General features: G+C 41.0%; 1 protein-coding gene across 8 annotated transcripts in view; it reads left to right on the top strand.

Moving 5' to 3' along the window:
* MITF (melanocyte inducing transcription factor) overlaps window positions 1–21051 on the top strand; it is a 224419-nt gene that overhangs the window by 177237 nt on the left and 26131 nt on the right. For 5 of the 8 annotated variants that reach the window (XM_068981587.1, XM_068981588.1, XM_068981585.1 and 2 more), the window contains exons 3-5: window positions 15022–15249; window positions 16300–16383; window positions 18531–18626. In XM_068981587.1, coding sequence (XP_068837688.1) covers window positions 15022–15249; window positions 16300–16383; window positions 18531–18626 — 408 coding nt within the window. Of the gene's footprint in view, window positions 1–13931; window positions 13965–15021; window positions 15250–16299; window positions 16384–18530; window positions 18627–21051 lie in introns of those variants that run through there. The other 3 variants (XM_068981590.1, XM_068981591.1, XM_068981592.1) reach the window with 2 other exon arrangements.

Here is a 21051-nt window from a genome sequence, read left to right as displayed (position 1 = left end):
GATTTGGAACTACCTCCTGGAATATGGAATGTGAAAGGCTAAGGCAGTTTGCCAATTTAAATGCCTTCAGGAGTCAAGCAAATTAACGAGTAAATCAGGGCCGTTTTAAATATCAGAATAAGGAGAGATAACCGGAGATCAAATTGGCGACATATGTTGGACTATAGAAAAAGCAATGGAATTCCAGAAAGACATTTACTTGTGCTTCACTGAATACCTGAAAGCCTTTGACTATGTGGATCACAACAAACTGTGGAAAATTCTTAAAGATATGGGAATAGCAGACTGCCTTACCTGCCGCCTGAGGAACCTGTATGCAGGTCAAGAAGCAACAGTTAGAGCTGGGCATAGAACAACAGACTGGTTCCAAATTGGGAAAGGAGTATGCCAAGACTGTATATTGTCACTCTGCTTATTTAACTTATATGCAGAGTACATCATGAGAAATGCTGGGCTGGAAGAATCACAAACTGGAATCAAGATTGCCAGGAGAAATATCAGCAACCTCAGATATGCAGATGATACTTCTCTAATGGCAGAAAGCCAGGAGGAACTAAAGAGCCTCTTGATGAAAATGAAAGAGGAGAGTGAAAAATCTGGCTTAAAACTCAACATTCAAAAAATGAAGATCATGGCATCTGGTCCCATCACTTCACAGAAAATAGATGAGAAGAAAGTGGAAGCAGTGGCAGATTTTATTTTCTTGGACTCCAAAATCACTGGAGATGGTGACTGCAACCACAGAATTAAAAGACACTTGCTCTTTGGAAAACAGCTATTACAAACCTAGATAGCATATTAAAAAGCAGAGACAGCACTATGCTGACAAATGTCTGTATAGGCAAACCTGTGGTTTTTCCAGTAGTCATGTACGGGATGTGAGAGTTGGACCATAAAAAAGGCTGAGTGCTGAAGAATTGATGCTTTCGAACTATGGTGTGAAGAAGACTCTTGAGAGTCCCTTAGACAGCAGGGAGATCAAACCAGTCAATCCTAAAGGAAATCAACCCTGAATGTTCACTGGAAGGACTCATGCTGAAGCTGAAGCTCCAATACTTTTTCCACCTGATGCGAAGAGCTGACTCATTAGAAAAGACCCTGATGCTGGGAATAGGATTGAAGTCAGGAGAAGGGGGCAACAGAGAATGAGATAGTTGGATGGCATTGTCAACTCAATGGACATGCGTTTGAACAAGCTCCAAGAGATAGTAAAGGACAGGGAACCCTGGTGTGCTGCAGTCCATGAGGTCACAAAGAGGTGGACGCAACTTAGTGACTGAACAACGAGAATGTGGCAAAATGAAGAGCAAGAGTCACATCAAAGGAAGGCAGCTGCTTCTCAACTCTGCCCTCTACTGGCCCACTGTGTGGTTGTTCATTGTCGCTGCTGCTGCTGCTGCTGCTAAGTTGCTTCAGTCGTGTCCGACTCTGTGTGACCCCAGAGATGGCAGCCCACCAGGCTCCCCCGTCCCTGGGATTCTCCAGGCAAGAACAATGGAGTGGGTTGCCATTTCCTTCTCCAATGCATGAAAGTGAAAAGTGAAAGTGAAGTTGTTTAGTCGTGTCCCACTCTTCGCGACCCCATGGACTGCAGCCTACCAGGCTCCTCTGTCCATGGGATTTTCCAGGCAAGAGTACTGGAGTGGGGTGCCATTAGGTCTTTGTATTCAGAGAAACCAGACATCCAAATTTTAGTATGAAAACTCCCAATTTTTAATTAAATAGTCTGTAGGCCATTAAGCCATACCTGTGGACTGTGCCTATGGACCACCATCTTGAGGACTTCTGCTTTAATTGTGACTTATAAGGAGGTCTACAGTGTAGTGAAAGTTGCTCAGTCGTGTCTGACTCTTTCCAACCCCATGGACTATACCATCCATGGAACTCTCCAGGCCAGAATACTGCAGTAAAGTGTTAGTCACTCTGTTGTGTCTGACTTTTTGCGATCCCCACGGACTGTTGCCCGCCAGGCTACTCTCTTTGGGATTCCCCAGGCAAGAATACTGGAGTGGATTGCCATTCCCTTCTGCAAGGGATCTTCCCAGTCCAGGGATTGAACCCAGGTCTCCCGCATTGCAGACAGATTCTTTACCAGCTGAGCCACAAGGGAAGCCTAAGAATACTGGAGTGGGTAACCTATCCCTACTCCAGTGGCTCTTCCTGACCCAGGAATCGAACTGGGGTCTCCTGCATTGCAGGCGGATTCTTTACCGACTGAGCTATGAGGGAAGCTAGAGATAGAGACAAATGTCCAGGCTCTTGGCCATGTGTGTTAGACGCTCAGGGCCCTGAGCATCATGAACAAGAGCTATAAGAGTTGGCAGTCTTTGGGTCTGCCCTCACAGAAAAGGAAGTTTTGTAACTCTAATTAGGGAGGTGCACTGTGAATCATCTGCCTGGCTTGGAGACACTTCCTCCAGGGTTTTCTGAATTAGTCAAGAAGAAAATCAGTCTGCCACTTCTCCGTTCTCTCAGGACTTTTCCAGAATCTGTCAGGACCCTAACCTCCAACCTGTCTGAGGCCCTAAACAGTCTGATGCCCTTTGTCCTTAGTTTTCTAGTCTCTGCCCTCATTCATGCATTTCGGCCCCACTGCCTCCACTCAATCATCGATTCTCTACATATTTGCTGAGCTCCTACTATGTGCTAGGCCATGTTCTGGACACAGAGAACAGGATGGGGTGGGTGGGGGCCACTGGTGGGGAGGGGGTTGGGGTTTCTAAATTCTTAAGATGGTTATGGGAGATAAGATCAGAGACAAATGACCCCGGGATGGGCGGGGAGATGGGCACAGTGGGCTGGAGTCTTCAAACTTTGTTGTGGATGAGAATCTACCGGGAGAGCTTGTTAAAACATCAATTTCTGATCCTCACTCAGCAATACTGATCCATCACTTCCGGTGTGCAGCCCAAGAATGAGCATGTCTAACAAGCCCATGGACAGCTCTGGCTTAGGGACTTGTAGACCAATGGCACCCCACTCCAGTACTCTTGCCTGGAAAATCCCATGGATGGTGGAGCCTGGAAGGGTCGCTGAGGGTCGGACACGACTGAGCGAGTTCACTTTCACTTTTCACTTTCATGCATTGGAGAAGGAAATGGCAACCCACTCCATTGTCCTTGCCTGGAGAATCCTAGGGACGGGGGAGCCTGGTGGGCTGCCATCTATGGCGTCGCACAGAGTCAGACACGACTGAAGCGACTTAGCAGCAGCAGCAGGCCATTGTAAGGAGTTTTATTTTCCTCAGGGATAAATAGGGAGCCATTGGAGAGGGGTTCTTTGTGCACAGGAGTGGTATGATCTGACATGTTTTACAAGGATCACACAGTATATTGAACATAGGCTGCAAGAGAGCACATTGTAGGTGGAAGAGTCAAGAGGCTCTTCAGTCACCCAAATGAGGAATGATGATGGCTTGGATCAAGTGGTAACAGTAGAGATGATGAAAACTAGTTACATTTGAGATATATCCTAAAAAGAAAACCGGTGCCTCTTGATGGATTGGATGTAGGGTGTGAAGGAAAGAAATGAATTGAAGATGATGAAGTTGACCACGGTTTTAGAAATGAGCAACTAGGCTGAACCAGATGAAGGTTCTTTATTTATTTTAATTTCATATGTTTCAACATAATGGAAGAATGGGATTGCCATCTACTAAGACGGAGAAGAGCATGGCAGGAGCTGATTGGGAGGGGAGGATGTCTGCAGTCCTCTCAATGGAGTAGGCTGGTGGAGGTGACTGTGGAGTTCAGGACATCTGAACCAGGTGTTTAAATCCAGGAGCCTGGCTCGTCACCAGGGCTGTGCTTGCAGAGAGAGGAAGTCAAGCTGTGAACCCTAGGGTGCTCTGACATTTAAGAAGGAGAGAAGAGGAGAAAACTAGCAAAGGCCACTGGGAAGAACTGATGAAAGAGGTGGGGCAGGAGAAAACCTAGGCAAGTGTCAAACCCTGTCACGAAGCAGCCAAGGAAAGGTGTGTGAAGAGCCTCCTTACTCTTCCCTGAACACGAGAGGCTTGTTCACACCTGAGGACTTTTGTACTTTGCTGGATTGCTCTTTCCACCCATCTCCTAGCTCATTCTCTTTTCCCAACTATAGACCTGTACTTACACGTCACCTTCTGGGTGAGTTTTGCACCTGAACAGCCTGTGTCTAATGAAGACAGTTGCCTGGCATCTGGCTGGTAGACAGTATTTGGTGAGTGAATGGTGAAGATATAACTCTTTTGATGGGAGCAGAAGTTGAGGTGAAAATGTGTTAAAGCCTTGCACTCAGGGTGTGGTGTGGTTTATGGATCAGCAGGGTAGACTTCCCTGGGAGCTTATTAGAAATGCAGGGTCCTGGGCCCTACCCTAGACCTGCAGAATCACACAGCACTTAATAAGATCCTAAATGATTTATTTAGACATGAAGACTTGCACCCAACCCTATATTTAGTTCTTTTTTGTGTTTGGCAAGAGGACAATTGGGTATAGTCTGAATAGTAGCAATTCAATATAAGAGGTTAAACCTATGAAAATCTGAAGAGTCTATAGTTCCTTCTGTATTTAATCAGTTGTCATCATATGATTGTAAAAAATTGTAAGAAGAAGCTTTCAAGAATACTTTATAAGCTATCCAAGTGATTTCTGAGCTTTATTTTAAATTGACCTGAGCTAGGAGTGAATATAAAATGCACAGCATCAGGTACATGGTACACAGTTTTGATTGAATGAAGGCTAATTCTGTTTTCTGTGTTTTGAAAAAATCCTGCTATATTTAATATGATATAACCGTGCATAATGATTTATATGGTCCTCAGAATGCAGGACCTGTAAATGCATGGTTTTCTCTTAAAGTGAGTAATGGATTAAGTTTATTGGGTCTTGCTGCTTCTCCTATAGGAATTTGATTCTGTAAGTGGTGTTTTTAACCTGGGATTATTCATACTCTGCAGGCAGATGGCTGCCACCCTTTAATCTCTCATATTTCTATTTGGCTGAGATAAACACTTGATGTTCTTTTAATACTCAGACCTTGGGTTTATTTTGGTCTGAGAGAGATCAAATAATATATATACTATGAGTTTTCTTACAGTAATACTTCCTTTTTATTTTTTTTTAAGACTGCTGAATATTGTTTTTCCTAAATACCAAGCATGCCCACTTTGCAGTTTAGAGTAAGTCCTGTATTTTATAGGTCATTGGTTTAGGATAAGAAGCTTGCTAGGAACTTTTGGTAGGTCAGTCCACTTTATTCTATTACATCACAGCTTCAGAAAAATAGATTTGCTCGCCATTCCTCATGTGCACATTTACTACGCATCCATCTGAATTCAGAGAGCCTACAGAGTAGTAAGCCAGGAAGTGGTGTTAAACTGTGCAGATCAAAAACAATGCAATATAAACTCATGCATATTTTTGCATGCATAAGATATGGGAGTACACTTCTGGATGTAGTTTTATCTTTGTCTCTTTACTCGGTTCAGGTCCTTGATGGAAATTGATCAGCAGTGAAGGGGTTCCATCATTTGTTATTGGACACAGGAGGCAAGGCCCTGGCGAGCCTTTTCACTTTTCCTTTTAGAGTTTGTGTTTTATAGCCTTTAAAATAGGGATAATTAAGCATATCCTCTGTTCTTTTGTCCAGTTATTTGGAAAAACAACTATAAAATTATTTATACATATTGAATTTCTCTTTTGAAAAAAATCACCTCATTCTTCAAATCTTGCTTAAGCTTCAACATAGTAGGAAAACTGAATTCTAGATTGGTAAAACTTTCTTACAGAGCAAGGATTGACATTTTCTCCAAAAACCCAGATAGTAGATATTTTAGGCTAGGAGCCACGTGGGCTCCGCTGCTATAGTGTGGGAGCAGCCGTGGACAACATGTCAACGAATGGAAGGGGCTGTGTGCCAAGCAAACTTTATTTATGGACATTGAAATTTGGATTTCATAAAATTCTCATGTATCATGAAATATCATTCTTCTTTTCATGATTTTCAGCCAGTTAAAACTGTAAAAATCTATTCTTAGTGTTTAGGCCATGCAAAAGCAGAGAGCAGGCCTAATTGGGCTGGTGGGCAGATCTCTGTGATAGGGAAGAAGACCTGGCTATATCAACTGTAGTCACTTATTTAAGTACTGATTTTTTTTTTTTTGCATATGATTTTTAAAAATTGAAGTGTAGCTGATTTACAGTGCTGTATTAGTTTCAGCTGTACAAGAAAGAAAAATCTGAAAAAGAATATATGTGTATATTCTTTTTCAAATTCTGTTCCATTATAGGTTATTACAAGATATTGAATATAGCTCCCTGTGCTATATAGTAGGACTTTGTTGTTTATCTGTTTCATGTATAGTTGTGTGTTTCTGTTCATCCCAAACTCCTGATTTATGCCCCCAAACCCTTGCTTTTCTTTTTGGAAGACCATAAGTTTGTTTCCCATGTCTGAGAATCTGTTTTCTGTCTTTTAAATATACTCATTTGTATCTTTTTTTTTTAGATTCCTTATATAGGTGGTAACGGCTTCCCAGGTGGTGCTAGTGGTAAAGAGCCCACCTGCCAATGCAAGAAATGTAAGAGACATGGGTTCAATCCTTGGTGTGGGAAGATCCCCTGGAGAAGGAAGTGGCAACCTACTCCAGTGTTCTTGCCTGGAGAATCCTGTAGACAGAGGAGCCTAGCAGGCTATAGTCCATGGGGTCACACAGAGTCAGGCATGACTGAAGTGACTTAGCACATATAATTGATACTATGTGGTATTTGTGTTTCTCAACTTACTTAGTATGATAAACTCTAGGTCCATCCATATTGCTGGTTGTGGCATTATATTATTCTTTGTAATGCCTGAGTGGCTCAGTGATCAGTGCAAAGAAATAGAGGAAAAAAATAGAATGGGAAAGACTAGAGATCTCTTCAAGAAAATTAGAGAATCTAAGGGAACATTCCATGCAAAGATGGCCTTGATAAAGGACAGAAATGGTATGGACCTAACAGAAGCAGAGGTATTAAGAAGAGGTGGCAAGAATACGCAGAAGAACTGTACAAAAAAGATCTTCACGACCCAGATAATCACGATGGTGTGATCACTCACCTAGAGCTAAACATCCTGGAATGTGAAATCTAGTGGGCCTTAGGAAGCATCACTATGAACAAAGCTAGTGGAGGTGATGGAATTCCAGTTGAGCTATTTCAAATCCTAAAAGATGATGCTGTGAAAATGCTGTATTCAGTATGTCAGCAAATTTGAAAAACTCAGCAGTGGCCACAGGACTGGCAAATGTCAGTTTTCATTCCAATCCCAAAGAAAGGCAATACCAAAGAATGCTCAAACTACTACACAATTGCACTCATCTCACACGCTAGTAAAGTAATGCTCAAATTCTCTAAGCCAGGCTTTAGCAATATGTGAACTGTGAACTTTCAGATATTCAAGCTGGGTTTAGAAAAGGCAGAGGAACCAGAGATCAAATGGCCAACATCCGCTGGATCATCAAAAAAGCAAGAAAGTTCCATAAAAACATCTATTTCTGCTTTATTTACTATGCCAAAACCTTTGACTTTGTGGATCACAACAAACTGTGGAAAATTCTGAAAGAGATGAGAATACCAGACCACCTGACCTGCCTCTTGAGAAACCAATATGCAGGTCAGGAAGCAACAGTTAGAACTGGGCATGGAACAACAGACTGCATCCAAATAGGAAAAGGAGTACGTCAAGGCTGTATATTGTCACCCTGCTTATTTAGCTTATATGTAGAATACATCATGAAAAACGTTAGGCTGGATGAAGCACAAGCTAGAATCAAGATTGCTGGGAGAAATATCAATAACCTCAGATATGCAGATGACACCACCCTTATGGCAGAAATTGAAGAAGAACTGAAGAGCCTCTTGATGAAAGTGAAAGAGGAGAGTGAAAAAGTTGGCTTAAAATTCAACATTCAAAAAACTAAGATCATGGCATCTGGTCCCATCACTTCCTGGGAAATAGATGGGGAAACAGTGGAAACAGTGGCAGACTTTATTTTTGGGGGCTCCAAAACCACTGGAGATGGTGACTGCAACCATGAAATTAAAAGATGATTACTCCTTGGTAGGAAAGTTATGACCAACCTAGACAGCATACTGAAAAGCAGAGACATTACTTTGCCAACAAAGGTCCGTCTAGTCAAGGCTGTGGTTTTTCCAGTAGTCATGTATGGATGTGAGAGTTGGACTATAAGGAAAGCTGAGTGCCGAAGAATTGATGCTGTTGAACTGTGGTGTTGGAGAAGACTCTTGAGAGTCCCTTGGACTGAAAGGAGATTGAACCAGTCCATCCTAAAGGAAATCAGTCCTGGGTGTTCATTGGAAGGACTGATATTGAAGCTGAAACTCCAATACTTTGGCCACCTTGTCCAAAGAACAGACTCATTTGAAAAGACCCTGATGCAAGCATTGAAGGCAGGAGGAGGAGGGGATGATAGAGGATGAGATGGTTGGATGGCATCATCAAGTCAATGGACATGAGTTTGGGTAAACTCCGGGAGTTGGTGATGGACAGGGAGGCCTGAAGTGCTGCAATTCATGGGGTCACAAAGAGTTGGACGTGACTGAACGACCGAACTGAACTGAACTGAATGCCTGAGTAATATTCCATTGTGTATATATATACAACATCTTTATCTCTTCATCTGTTGATGGACATTTAGGTTGCTTCCATGTCTTGACTGTTGTAAATAGTGCTACCATGAACCTTGGGGTGCATGTATCTTTTAAAATTAGAATTTTCTTTTTTCCTGGATATATGCCCAGGAGTAATTTTGCTGGATCTTCTGACCGCTCTGTTGTTAGGGTTTTGTTGTTGTTGTTGGAGAAACCTCCATGCCGTTCTCTGTGGTGTGTATACCAATCTACATTTCCAGCAACAGTGTAGGAGAGTTCCTTTTCTCCATGCCCTCTTCTGGGATTTGCATTTGTCTGCATATGGTTTTCTCTCTTAGGTCAGGATTTGTGTCCTTGTTGTCTTTCTTTTTTATTAAGGAGAACGTTGTCCAGGTTGCAGTGAAAACATTGCTGAATGAGAACTTGCATTCTGGGCCGTTGTTTTCATTCATGGTAATATTGTAATTGTGGGACTGAAAAGAATCTTGTCACCTCTCATACATGACCCTGGGCAAGACTTTGGGTAAGTCATTTCAGAATGATAGCTGTTTCAGAATGTTCTGTTTCATCATGTTCTAAGGGATGATGATTACATTAGTGACCATCTCTGTACATTGTCCTGTAAAAATAGTATGAAGAGAAGAGTGGTTTGGGGGGTGCTGTGGTGTCTGTGCTTAGTCACTCAGTCGTATCCAGGTCTTCGCGCCTCCATAGACTGTAGCCTGCCAGGCTCCTCTGTCCACAGGAATTCTCAGGGAAAGAATACTAGAGTGGGTTGCCATGCCCTCCACCAGGGGATCTTCCCAATCCCGGCATATAACCCAGGTCTCTCTCATTGCAGATGGATCTCTTTACTGTCTGAGCCACCAGGGAAGCCCAAGAATACTGGAATGGGTAGCCTATCACTTCTTCAGGGGATTTTCCCAACCTAAGAATGGAATCGGGGTTTCCTGCATTGCAGGCAGATTCTTAACCAGCTGAGCTACCAAGGAAGCCCTTGGGGGTGGTAATGGATAGCATCTGATTGAATTATAATCCATTTTAATATTTCTTTTACTTGCTGAACAGAAGAACACATTCTCTCTCTAAACACAAAGTGAGAAATCTGAAAGTTTTGTTGACTTGTTCAAAAAGTAAAATCCATTATAAAGGAAAAGAATTATGGGACTATTCACTCAATTTTATTTTTATTCTGATCTACAAATAGTAGAGGTAATCGAAGTGCAGTGGATATCAATCAGATGGGGTTTTTTCTTTCCTCCGGTGAATTCTTTTGTCAGCCAGTTTGATGGTATCTGCGGGCACTCTCTTACACTGATGTGCTCCAGGGTCTCTTTAGAATGAAACCGATGGGAAATAGCCTGTCAGTGTCACCTGGGAAGTGGTGAGACTAAACGGTGACAGCTAGAAAGTGATTCAGTCCCAGTCTTTTGCTATCAGTTCAGGATCTGAATGAAGGAAGGAAAAAGGGAAAAAGACAGTAGTAATAAGAAGAAAGAGAAATTTCAAAGCCATTGGATTTTTGCCCTTGACCCAGATAGCTACCATACTTACTTATGTGAAATATAAGTTATGTCAATAAAATATGGTGTTTTGATAGAGTGAGAAGTATTCCAGCTTTATTTTGTGGTCTGCACCACAACTGCTCAACAATACCCAATTTTTGGCATCTGAATTCCATAATACAGTTGGCTTGAAGGACAAAAACATACAAAAAATTACCAGGAAATCATACCGATGTTTAATGACACATGTGTTTTCATTTGCATCCCTGTTTGGCTGTTTAAAAATGAATGAGTGAGAAATCACTAACTAAAAATCTATGGTTTAGGACAGTTGAAGACAAAATGTTACATTTATATGGCTTTTACTGTAGCGAAAGGAGAGACTTCCCTGATGGTCCAGTGGTTAGGACTCTGTGCTTCTAGTAGGGGGTGAGGGTTTGATCCCCAGGCAGGGAACTAAGATCCCACAGGATGTACAGAGTGGGCAAATAAAGCAGTCAAAAGACTATAGTATAGAGCCTCATAATAATGTTGTGGAAGTTGAAACTCCAATACTTTGGCCATCTGGTGCGAGCAGCCAGCTCATTGGAAAAGACCCTGATGCTGGGAAAGATGGAAGGCAAAAGGAGAAGAGGGTGGCAGAGGATGAGATGGTTGGATATCATCACCGATTCAATGGACATAAACTTGGGAAAACTATGAGAGATAGTGAGGCACAGGGAGGCCGGTGTGCTGTAGTCGTTGGGGTTGCAAAGAGTTGGACATGACTTAACAACTGAACAACAACAAAAGCAATGCTATGGGAAATTAGGGTTATTAGTGTTTTGAATGTGAGTGACTTGGTTATACACCACCAACACAGTGGGCAATAGCATGGCTAGGATGGGCTGGATACAATGCTACAGGTAGATCAGAGCTTCTCAAAGTGTCATCCAAGAACCCTGGGGGGTCTCCAGGACTCCTGCCATTCCACCAGGTCAAACATACTTTTATCAAAATAACAAACTTATTTTCCTTTTTTAAAATGCTCATCTCTCAAAGAGAGTATTATGCCATTTTATGTTAGGGACTTGAGCATGCTTGGAGTTTGCCATCTGCAGAGGTCCTAAAACCCATCCCTGTGGATTCCAAGGATAACTTTATACAGAAGAGTTTTACAGAGGCTACATAATGTGTTACAATGTCATTGTTCTCATGTCCAGCGAACTGTATGCTAGTGAATTATCTTGTGTTTTAAAATTTTCTCAGTTTTAATTCCTAAGATGATAAATACGGATAGATATAACCCATACAAACACAAGACATTTAAGAGTTTAAAAGGGTCCTAAGGCAAAGAAATGGCAAGCCACTCCAGCACTCTTGCCTGGAAAATCCCATGGACGGAGGAGCCTGATAGGCTACAGTCCATGGGGTCACAAAGAGTTGGACACGACTGAGTGACTTCACTTACTTACTTAAGGCAAAAAGGAAAATTTGAAAACTGTTGTTTGAGATGGATTGCTAAGCCTAGTAGAAGTGTAGTTTCGCTTAATGCCAAAAACAGCTCTAGCAGGCAGTTCCTGTTATCACCCTCATTGAGCATATGAAGTGACGAAGGCCTGGAAAGGTTAATATCGTGCAGAAGGTCACATAAGTAGTAAGTTGCGAGGTCTGAATGTGATCCCAGGTTTCTAATACCTAATTCTTCTGCTGACTGTGCCAGAAGGCATGATGTGCCTCTCAGAGAAGCACCAGGAATGGAATGGCCTATATTTGACACTAATGTTTCAGAAGAAGAACTAACTTCTAAGAACCTTGGTGCTCCTGCCGGGCCCCAGAATATAGAAAGAAAGATTCTCCTTCTGGACAGTGTAGAGCAGAGACCACATTTCTGTTGAGTCTAACCAACAAGTGTGTTTGATTTGTCTTGTACAGTAAGAAAAATCAAACAATTAGGTGTCGTTTTCGTAATCTGGGAGTTTTCATTGAAAAAACAAGTTCAGGTTGCAGGCTAAACTGAAAAATTAAAAAAAAAAAAACCTAACTCAACTGGCATGGTGTTCCCACAGGGCCACAGTCAGTTACAGATTATGTCAGCTGTTTTTTGGTTTTTTTTTTTTCACATGAGGCACGTGGACTCTCTAGTTTGCCACAGACCTCACCACTCCTGTGAGGTCTGTGCATAACCCCACAGATCATGACCTCCTTTATGTCACCTGTTTCAGGTGTTGAATTGGTGATGTCTGGGGATGTTCTGTCTTCTCCATAATGTTTATAGCCAGTCTGTTCTTAACTTACTTCAAAAGACACTGACAGTAGAAGGGAAACAAAATATCCCACTCTGACCACCTCAACCTGGTTGTAGTAAAGACCTCACTCTCAATGCTGAACAGACAAGTTGCTTTTTTCCTTACTAAAGCCTGAAATTCTGATTCATTTAAAGAATAAGGATCTGCCAGTGAATTAACATTTATTTTTAAATGTGCAGCCCTTTCTTTTTTAAGTGTAATAGTGAAATAAGCACATTACACCCATTGCCCTCATTTGATGTTTATTTTAGTAATGTCTATTGTCCTCATCATTATCATGTCTGGACCCTTTATGAAACTTAAAATGTTTCTGTGCATGTTAGATCAGTCATTTGAAACAATTTGAGATTGTCAACTAAAGGACTTCATTAGCCTGGGCATTTGAACAAAATTATTGAATTTTAAATTCTCATACTTAAAATATCTCACCATTTCAGCAGTGCCTATCAACCATTATCTTAATTTTAAATATATATCTGTTTGTGTTTTCCTTCCTTTGCTTCACCGCAGACTCTCAGTGTCATAAAGCTGACAATTGTATCTACTTTCTCACAATATGCATTCTTTGCCTGGAAGAGCGTTTAGCACATAATAACATTAAATAATGGAATGAATAAATGAGCAAATATACAAATACACCAGTTATGTATATGATAAATATATTCTTCTCTAGTACCAAGAATTACATTAAAAGATTTTCAGTGAGAATTGTTATGCTTCCTAATTTGAGGACTGAATTGGGTAGATGTGTATTTCTTATTTTGCACGTAAATATGTATCCAAAAGTGCCTCTGTGGATATATGTATTTTTCCTTTTCTATTTAGAAAAGCTCCCCCTTTTCCTAATGCAAGGTCAGGAGGAAATTTACTTATCTATCCAGCTAAGAAAAAGATACATCTTGAGACCTGGATGCAAGATGAGACTGCTGAACTCAAAAGTTCATCAGGGACTCCCGCATACTAAAGGACACTCTTTCTGTGTTTGGAAGGGGCTGAGTTACTCAGCCATTAGCAAAGTCTCATGTGTAGCTTTTAGGCAGTGTTCTCCAAAGAGGGCATCTAGCTCTTAACCTATTGCTGAAAGAGAAATAGCATTGTCTATTAATACTACTGGAACTAAAGATGAATAGTGAATTGGCCTTGATCTGACAGCGAGTTTGACTTTGATAGCTCATCCCTTAAAAAAGGTTCTTTTATATTTATGAAAAAAAAGCATGACGTCAAGCTGGGTGGGATGAGGGGGTTGATATCAATATTTAAGAGCAAATTCGTAGGGCTTCCAAAAAAAAAAAAGCCCTTTGTGTGAACTCTTTTTTTTTTTAACATGCATAACTAATTAGCTTAGGTTATTATAAGCAGGGCTGCTGTGATGAAGTTTCCGGTGGTATCTCGGGACACCTTGTTTATAGTGCTTTCTCTATGCCAGTCTACGAATCGGAATTACAGAAAGTAGAGGGAACGGATAGTCTACTGTTTCTCGTTGGATTGGGGCCACCTAAAACGTGGTTATGCTGGAAATGCTAGAATATAATCACTATCAGGTGAGCTTTATTCTTCTATTCAGTCTCTGAAATGTAATTCATAAATCGAGTGTTTCAGCTTTTCGTGTTATTGTAGTAGACACACAGTTTTCAGTTGGTACGTGTCCTCCCATTTAATGTTGTTTATTGTTTGATGCCATAAGCAGGAATCCAATGTAGTTTTGAACAGAGTAAATATTAGTAGGATTTTTTCCCCCCTGTGCATGGCTGTATTCTCCCCATGACTCCTATTCATAGCTTGTAAGATTAAATTGTGTTTCTCAAGTAAAAAGTGACTATATTGAGTATCGTTGATTTTGTTTAAAAGCTTCGTATTCTCTATTAATGTCTTATAAGAAACAAGGTGAAAATATTCTGGTGGCTTAATATACATGCCTTTGAAAACACATCCAAAAAAGAAAAAACAAACAAACACATCTATGGAAGTGTTTTTGTGTTTGAAAGAAACTACTTCATGCGGAACTGCTTTTTATGTTGAGTTTAAGATCTTAATTAAAATATTGAATACTCATGTCCCAGGGAAAGTGGGAAGAATTAATCTGCAACTGGTGGATTTAATCATCAGAATGTTTCTGTTTATGTTCTACAACTGTTTTATAGTTGTTTCTAAAGGAGGTTTTGTTTTTGTGTTTTTAAACAAAACAGAACGCTATTATATTTGCCAAAGAAAACTGAAATAAGTTAAACACCTTCTTCTAGATTATTGTTTTGATCTTAATAAACTCTTTCAGGTGTGTTTGAGAAAATTTTTACCCTACAGATAGTTGCAGCTTTTTAGCTATTATGCATGAGAAGAAGGGCACAAGGTTTTAAAGAGATGGACCGTTAATTAGCAGGGAAATGAAACCAGGCAGAGTATTAACCCAAATCCAGAGAGTTAGCCTTTAAACTTCAGTAATAGCAAAATCCATCAGCACAGTGCCTGGTACCTAATAGGGGCTTAATAATCTATTCTGTTGACAGACTGGCCTGTCTCATGTTTGTGCCTGAAAAGAAGAGCTGTCCAAAACTCACCAATAACAGCACTTTCTTCTCTTCCCTCCATGGCTATGTTCAGGTGCAGACCCACCTCGAAAACCCCACCAAGTACCACATACAGCAAGCCCAAAGGCAGCAGGTAAAGCAGTACCTTTCTACCACTTTAGCAAATAAACATGCCAACCAAGTCCTGAGCTTGCCATGTCCAAACCAGCCTGGCGACCATGTCATGCCACCAGTGCCGGGGAGCAGCGCACCCAACAGCCCCATGGCTATGCTTACACTTAACTCCAACTGTGAAAAAGAGGTAATTCATGTCTCCTCCCCTCTCCTTTCTCTTACACTGAATGACTGTCTGTCGGATCTCCCTCCTGCACTTGATTGTGGACTCTAGTCTGTCCGCGTGGCCACCTTCACCGGCCTTTGTCCCAGACTCCCCATGCTAGCTGTCATCCTCCAGTCTCTGGTCCCCATCACTGTCACTGGGTTATTGGGTTATGGCTCCAGGCAGGGGACTTGGCCCCCTTGGAGCAGAACCCGGAGGCGAGGACCCTTTTTCTCCTATCCCATTTCCGCTTGCTAGCTGAGTGTTCTCTTCCATGCCTTTCCATTTACAAAGCATTGAAAATGCAGGGAGAGAAGGGAAGGTGGAAAAGGGATAGTAAAAATAGAAAAGGTGTCGGACAGGCAGTTTAGAAGTTCTGCTTGCTGTGAATGTCTGAAATATTATTTTTATTTCTCCCTGAGCTGGAAAGGAAAAACGAAAAAAGCACAGAGGGTGCATGGCTGGATTGGAAGAATGTAGTACATGAGAATCTAACAGAAAAGCAAAGATTTTCTTGCTAGGTGTATTTGGTTTCCTTAATAAATTGCTGCTGCTGGTGAAAGCTGCTTTTTATAAAGGCTGGGTTGGAGACAAGACTCAAATATACCTCAAAGCTAATTGTGGCACCAAAATTTGAAGCCTACCTAAAAGGCAAGTTGTGATTTAATGCCTGTTTTTTTCCAAAGTGTGAGATGATGAGCATCATTTTAATGGAGTTTGACTGTCCTCTGAAATGTTCATGTGATTTCAGAGGTAACCCTTCTGAAGTTTGGTTGATTTTAATTTCTAGAGGGACTAAGTCTTCTCCCTTTTGCCTAAACCAACCATCTTATTTTTCTCTGTCCATGCTTGTCATTTGTCAGACTGATTCGATGGAAGTTCTTCCTTCATTATTTCACTTCTTGGTCACATTTCACTTTACTGGAGAGCTTAGTTCATTTTGTTGCTACACCATCAACCTCGTGTGAAAATGTCACTGAACAGTCACTTGCAAATCCAAGTCATGGGCTGATTTTGCTTGTGTTTTTGCAGGGGTTTTATAAGTTCGAAGAGCAAAACAGGGCGGAGAGCGAATGCCCAAGTATGAACACACATTCACGAGCATCGTGCATGCAGGTACTGAATGACTCGGCAGCCCAAGGATATAACACTTTATAATGAGGATCTATATTTGTGGCTAATCACACCTTCTTAATGATTTTGGATTTTTGCCCCCACCCCCATTGATTTTTTTTTTTTTTCCAATTGAGAAAGCTATGAACAGTGCTGTTTTCTTCATTATGTCTCATGATTTTAAAACTACTAGGGAAATGATACTAAAATGCATTTTCCCCTGAGTTGCTGTAAGGTGTTAAACAGTGCTTAAAATACATAAATTTTAATAAATAAGATGTAAACTGCTGTACTTCATTTAGATACCATCATCAAAGTATGTTATACAAATATATGGGCTAGCAACTTGGACAGAATATCTGTAAAACCAAGATGTGTGTATGTGTAAGATCTATATAGTTTTATAGCTTTATAAAATGAAATCTCATGAAAAATATATTTGGAAACTTTATTTATTCATTTAATGATAATTCATGAATATTTTCCCAAGCAATGAAAAGTTCTTCTGTGGCATCCTGTTTAATGGATATATAAATTTTGTTACATCCATTTATTAATTATATTTTATATTTTAAATGTGTGCATGGATATATAAGAGGAAGAAATTTTTTTTTTACTTTTTATCAACATGTATGACTCTTTTCATAAAAGAACAAATTATTTTAAAAATTCTCTCACACCAAAGCCACTAATGTCCTTTCCCTGAAAAAAAAAAAAAAAAAGATTGAACATTTACAAAGAAAGGTTGCTCATAAGTCTTCTGGCCCATTTTCCAGTTTGGCAATTCACTTGGAATGTCATCTCTTAAACAGGACATACAATTGGTATACCTGGAAAGGAAACAGTATTGGCAGTTTCTCAAAACTGACCTCCATTTATTCTTCTCTGGAGTCACTCAGTGACGCTCATTTTTTGAATGTATGCTCTATTCTTGGCACTGTGAGCACTTCATATGGTTTGTCCTGAAATCTCACAAGAATCCAATAAGGGCATGAGTATTATTAACCCCATTTTACAGATTGGCACACTGTGACTCTTAAAGATTAGGGGCAATGATCCAAACCAGAAAGTGGGAGAGCCAAGATTCTGACAAGCCCCATGATGTTGAAGCCTGTCTTCTTTAACTGTGGCAAAAAGGTACACAGGGGCATCCCTCTGAGTTCTGAGCTTTCACTGTGTACTTGTGAAGCACTATTAAGACCCAAGCAGGTGTTTGCATGCTCGCATGCACGCACACACTCACACACACACCACACACACAGACATACCAATTAGATCAAATACATAAGATGTTTACGAAGAAATGTTTTCACAGACTTGTCTTTGCAACTGCTGCAATGCACATGTAATCACAGTTGTTTACTATCGTGATTGATGTTTTGGTACTTCAGAAATAAAATTGATCTAGAGGGAATGTCAGCTCCACGACTATAATGATAACCTTGTCCTGGTGCTCTCCTCCGGGAGTGCGAGCGCACTGGCAGGCATACAAGGAGAGACTTAGTGTACAAGTTATTGTAAGATTACTGCAGGGTTAACCAGTGGCCTGGGAGCCACAGTGCCCCCCACACCTCTATGGGAACAAAGGGTTGAACAGCTATCTGTGGTTTTTTTTTACTCCAAGGACGGTGTGGGAAATGTACTGGATGTAAATTTAGGTGAGAAAAGGAAAAGGCAGCTATCGTTCAAGATGAAGTTTCCTGGTTCCTCTTTCCTGTTTAGGGCAGGCAGTTTTATACAACAATTGAAAGTTTAGTTCAAACCGTGGCTCTAACTCTTCTTTGATTGGTGACTTTGGGCAAGCTGTTTCCCATGTATCTCACCTGAAAAACTGCTGTAATAATAGCACCTATTCTGGTAGGGTTATTGTCAGGGTAAACCAGTTAGTCCATAAAAAGCCGCGAGCCCAGTGACTGGCACCTAGTAATCACTCACTATGTGCTGGGTGCATATATCCTCCTCCTCATCACCCATTAGCATTAATGGTCTTCAATAATGTACTCCTTTGGAGAGGAAGAGGACAGTTATCTCTTAGACTCTACTAAAGAGTGTTACTTCTTTAGATCAGGAAAGACCATGGATCTCTCTTTGGATTGCTTTGCACAGTTTTTGCTTATATCTGTCTCTCTTCCATTGCCTTTTTCCCTCAGATGGATGATGTAATTGACGACATCATTAGCCTAGAATCAAGTTATAATGAAGAGATCCTGGGCTTGATGGATCCCGCCTTGCAAATGGCAAATACGGTATTGGTGATCTTTTTATTTTTCTAAAAGAAAAGCTTGAGATATTATTTCCCATGTTTTTTTCCTGTTCCTGAATTTTCAGTTTCTCTTTGCAAGTGATCTTTGAGAAGTTAATTCATGAGGCAGAGAAATATCTCAAGATCACAGATAAATGACTCAGACATTAGAAATTAAGGATTTCTTGTGAGTTTATCAGTAACCCCATGATAAAGCTCTGCAGTCCCTGGAGTCCAAGTTCACTTTCAATAACATGCTAGGTTTTCTAACTCCCCTCGACATCTGATGCCCAACTTAGTATACTGCTGCCAAGGGAAATAACTGCGTGCTATTATTTACTGTGTTGTTTACAGTGGTTTTCTGGTCGGCCTGAAAACGTAATGCACTTTTTAAAGGAGATCCTTTACCATTGACAGGTGATTAAGTGACGTTCAGTTTGCCCCTTTTCAATGGCAAATTTATTCCAATTTTAGTTCATTAAGCAGGGATCATATTTGCTCTTCTCTGTTAAGTATTCCCGGAGAAGGCAATGGCACCCCACTCCACTACTCTTGCCTGGGAAATCCCATGGACAGAGGAGCCTCGTAGGCTACAGTCCATGGGGTCGCTAAGAGTCGGATACGACTGAGTGAGTTCACTTTCACTTTTCACTTTCATGCATTGGAGAATGGCAACCCACTCCAGTGTTCTTGCCTGGAGAATCCCAGGGACAGAGGAGCCTGGTGGGCTTCCGTCTATGGGGTTGCACAGAATCGGACACGACTGACGCAACTTAGCAGCAGCAGTTAAGTATTCCTCTCTGCAGTTGTAGCCTTGCCTGTAGAGTTTATTTTCTTTCACTCCTTCCATTTGGGTCTTACTTGGTTCTTGCAGGAATTCCTTGAGTCATGTTGGGATGGATCATTGCCCTCCGTTTTAGGGTTAGGAAAGGTTAGCTTGTGTAGCCCTAGGTTATACAGCTCAGATGTGTCAGAGCTGGGACACGGTACATCTTTGAATGCCTGCTGCTGCTGCTGCTGCTGCTGCTAAGTCGCTTCAGTCGTGTCCGACTCTGTGCGACCAGAGCCCATATGCGACTCTGTGCATCCCACAGACGGCAGCCCACCAGGCTCCCCCGTCCCTGGGATTCTCCAGGCAAGAACACTGGAGTGGATTGCCATTTCCTTCTCCAATGCATGAAAGTGAAAAGTGAAAGTGAAGTTGCTCAGCTATGTCTTGACTCTTAGCGACCCTATGGACTCCAGCCTACCAGGCTCCACTGCCCATGGGATTTTCCAGGCAAGAGTACTGGAGTGAGGTGCCATTGTCTTCTCCGCTTTGAATGCCTAGTCCCATCCTTTTCTGTTTTCTATACAAGCAATGTTGTGAGACTATCATATTCTTTAGTAATTAGTATGTTTTGGGGGGTATACTATTTTTACTAACATTTAAATTTCACCAAGGGTTCAAGAATATGCTAGCCTTCTGTTCAGATTTTTGAAATGAAAATAAAATGGACAAAGAGCTTTAAGGATGCAATATATTTAACACTGCATAATATATTCACCAGCTGGACAATCTAGGGGGTGGTGTAACTATACACTTAGGAGACAAGCCCTGGAATTGGAGGAAGAACCTACCATTCAGCACTAAACAGAGGACTCTGGTTGCTGATAGAATCTCCCCTTGACTTCAGACTTGACACAAACCGAGCAAATCAGTATACACAAACCAGTGAGTTCAGGACAGTTACAGGATAGACTGGCCAGAGCTGGTTCGGATTGTGGGAGCCAGTCTCAAGCAAGCAAGATTGGTTGCAGGATGGAGTCATCTTTTAGAAACTGCTAATTTATGGGGTCGCAAAGAGTCGGACACGACTGAGCGACTGAACTGAACTGAATTTCTACGCAGGTTCCTAAGATGCTTTTCCTAAACAGGGTAGTAATTGGTTTCTAAAAGATTAACTTCCATGGTGGTAAAGAGGGTGAAAGGGAGTTGTTGCTAGTGGTTATAGAAATTCAGATTTGCAAGATGAACAAGTTCTGGAGATGTGCTGCCCGACAATGTGAATATACTTAATGCAATTGAACTATACACTTAAAAATAATTAAAAATGGTGAATTTAGATGATATTTTTTTTAACCACAGAATTTTTTTTTAAGACTAAATTCCAATGATAAATTTCCTTGGCAAGGGAATGTGGTAGCTTTCACTTATTTATACCCAAATCCCTAGAAAACCAGTTTTTTATAGTTACATTTTCTTTTCTGTCTTGATCCAGTTGTTTAAGTCACCTTCTTGAAGTCTTGAGGAGTAAGAACTCCCTCAAAACCTCTGAGTTTTTTCTAGAGTGTTTAGTTTTGTCAATTTACTACCCGTTTAAACTCACCCCCCATTTTGAAAGAACTAAATATTATTTCTAACAAATGTTCCCATGCCAAACTTGTCC

Source organism: Capricornis sumatraensis, chromosome 10, assembly GCF_032405125.1.
Source record: "Capricornis sumatraensis isolate serow.1 chromosome 10, serow.2, whole genome shotgun sequence".
Classification (NCBI taxonomy): Eukaryota; Metazoa; Chordata; class Mammalia; order Artiodactyla; family Bovidae; genus Capricornis; species Capricornis sumatraensis.
This window is presented reverse-complemented; position numbering and strand designations above follow the sequence as displayed.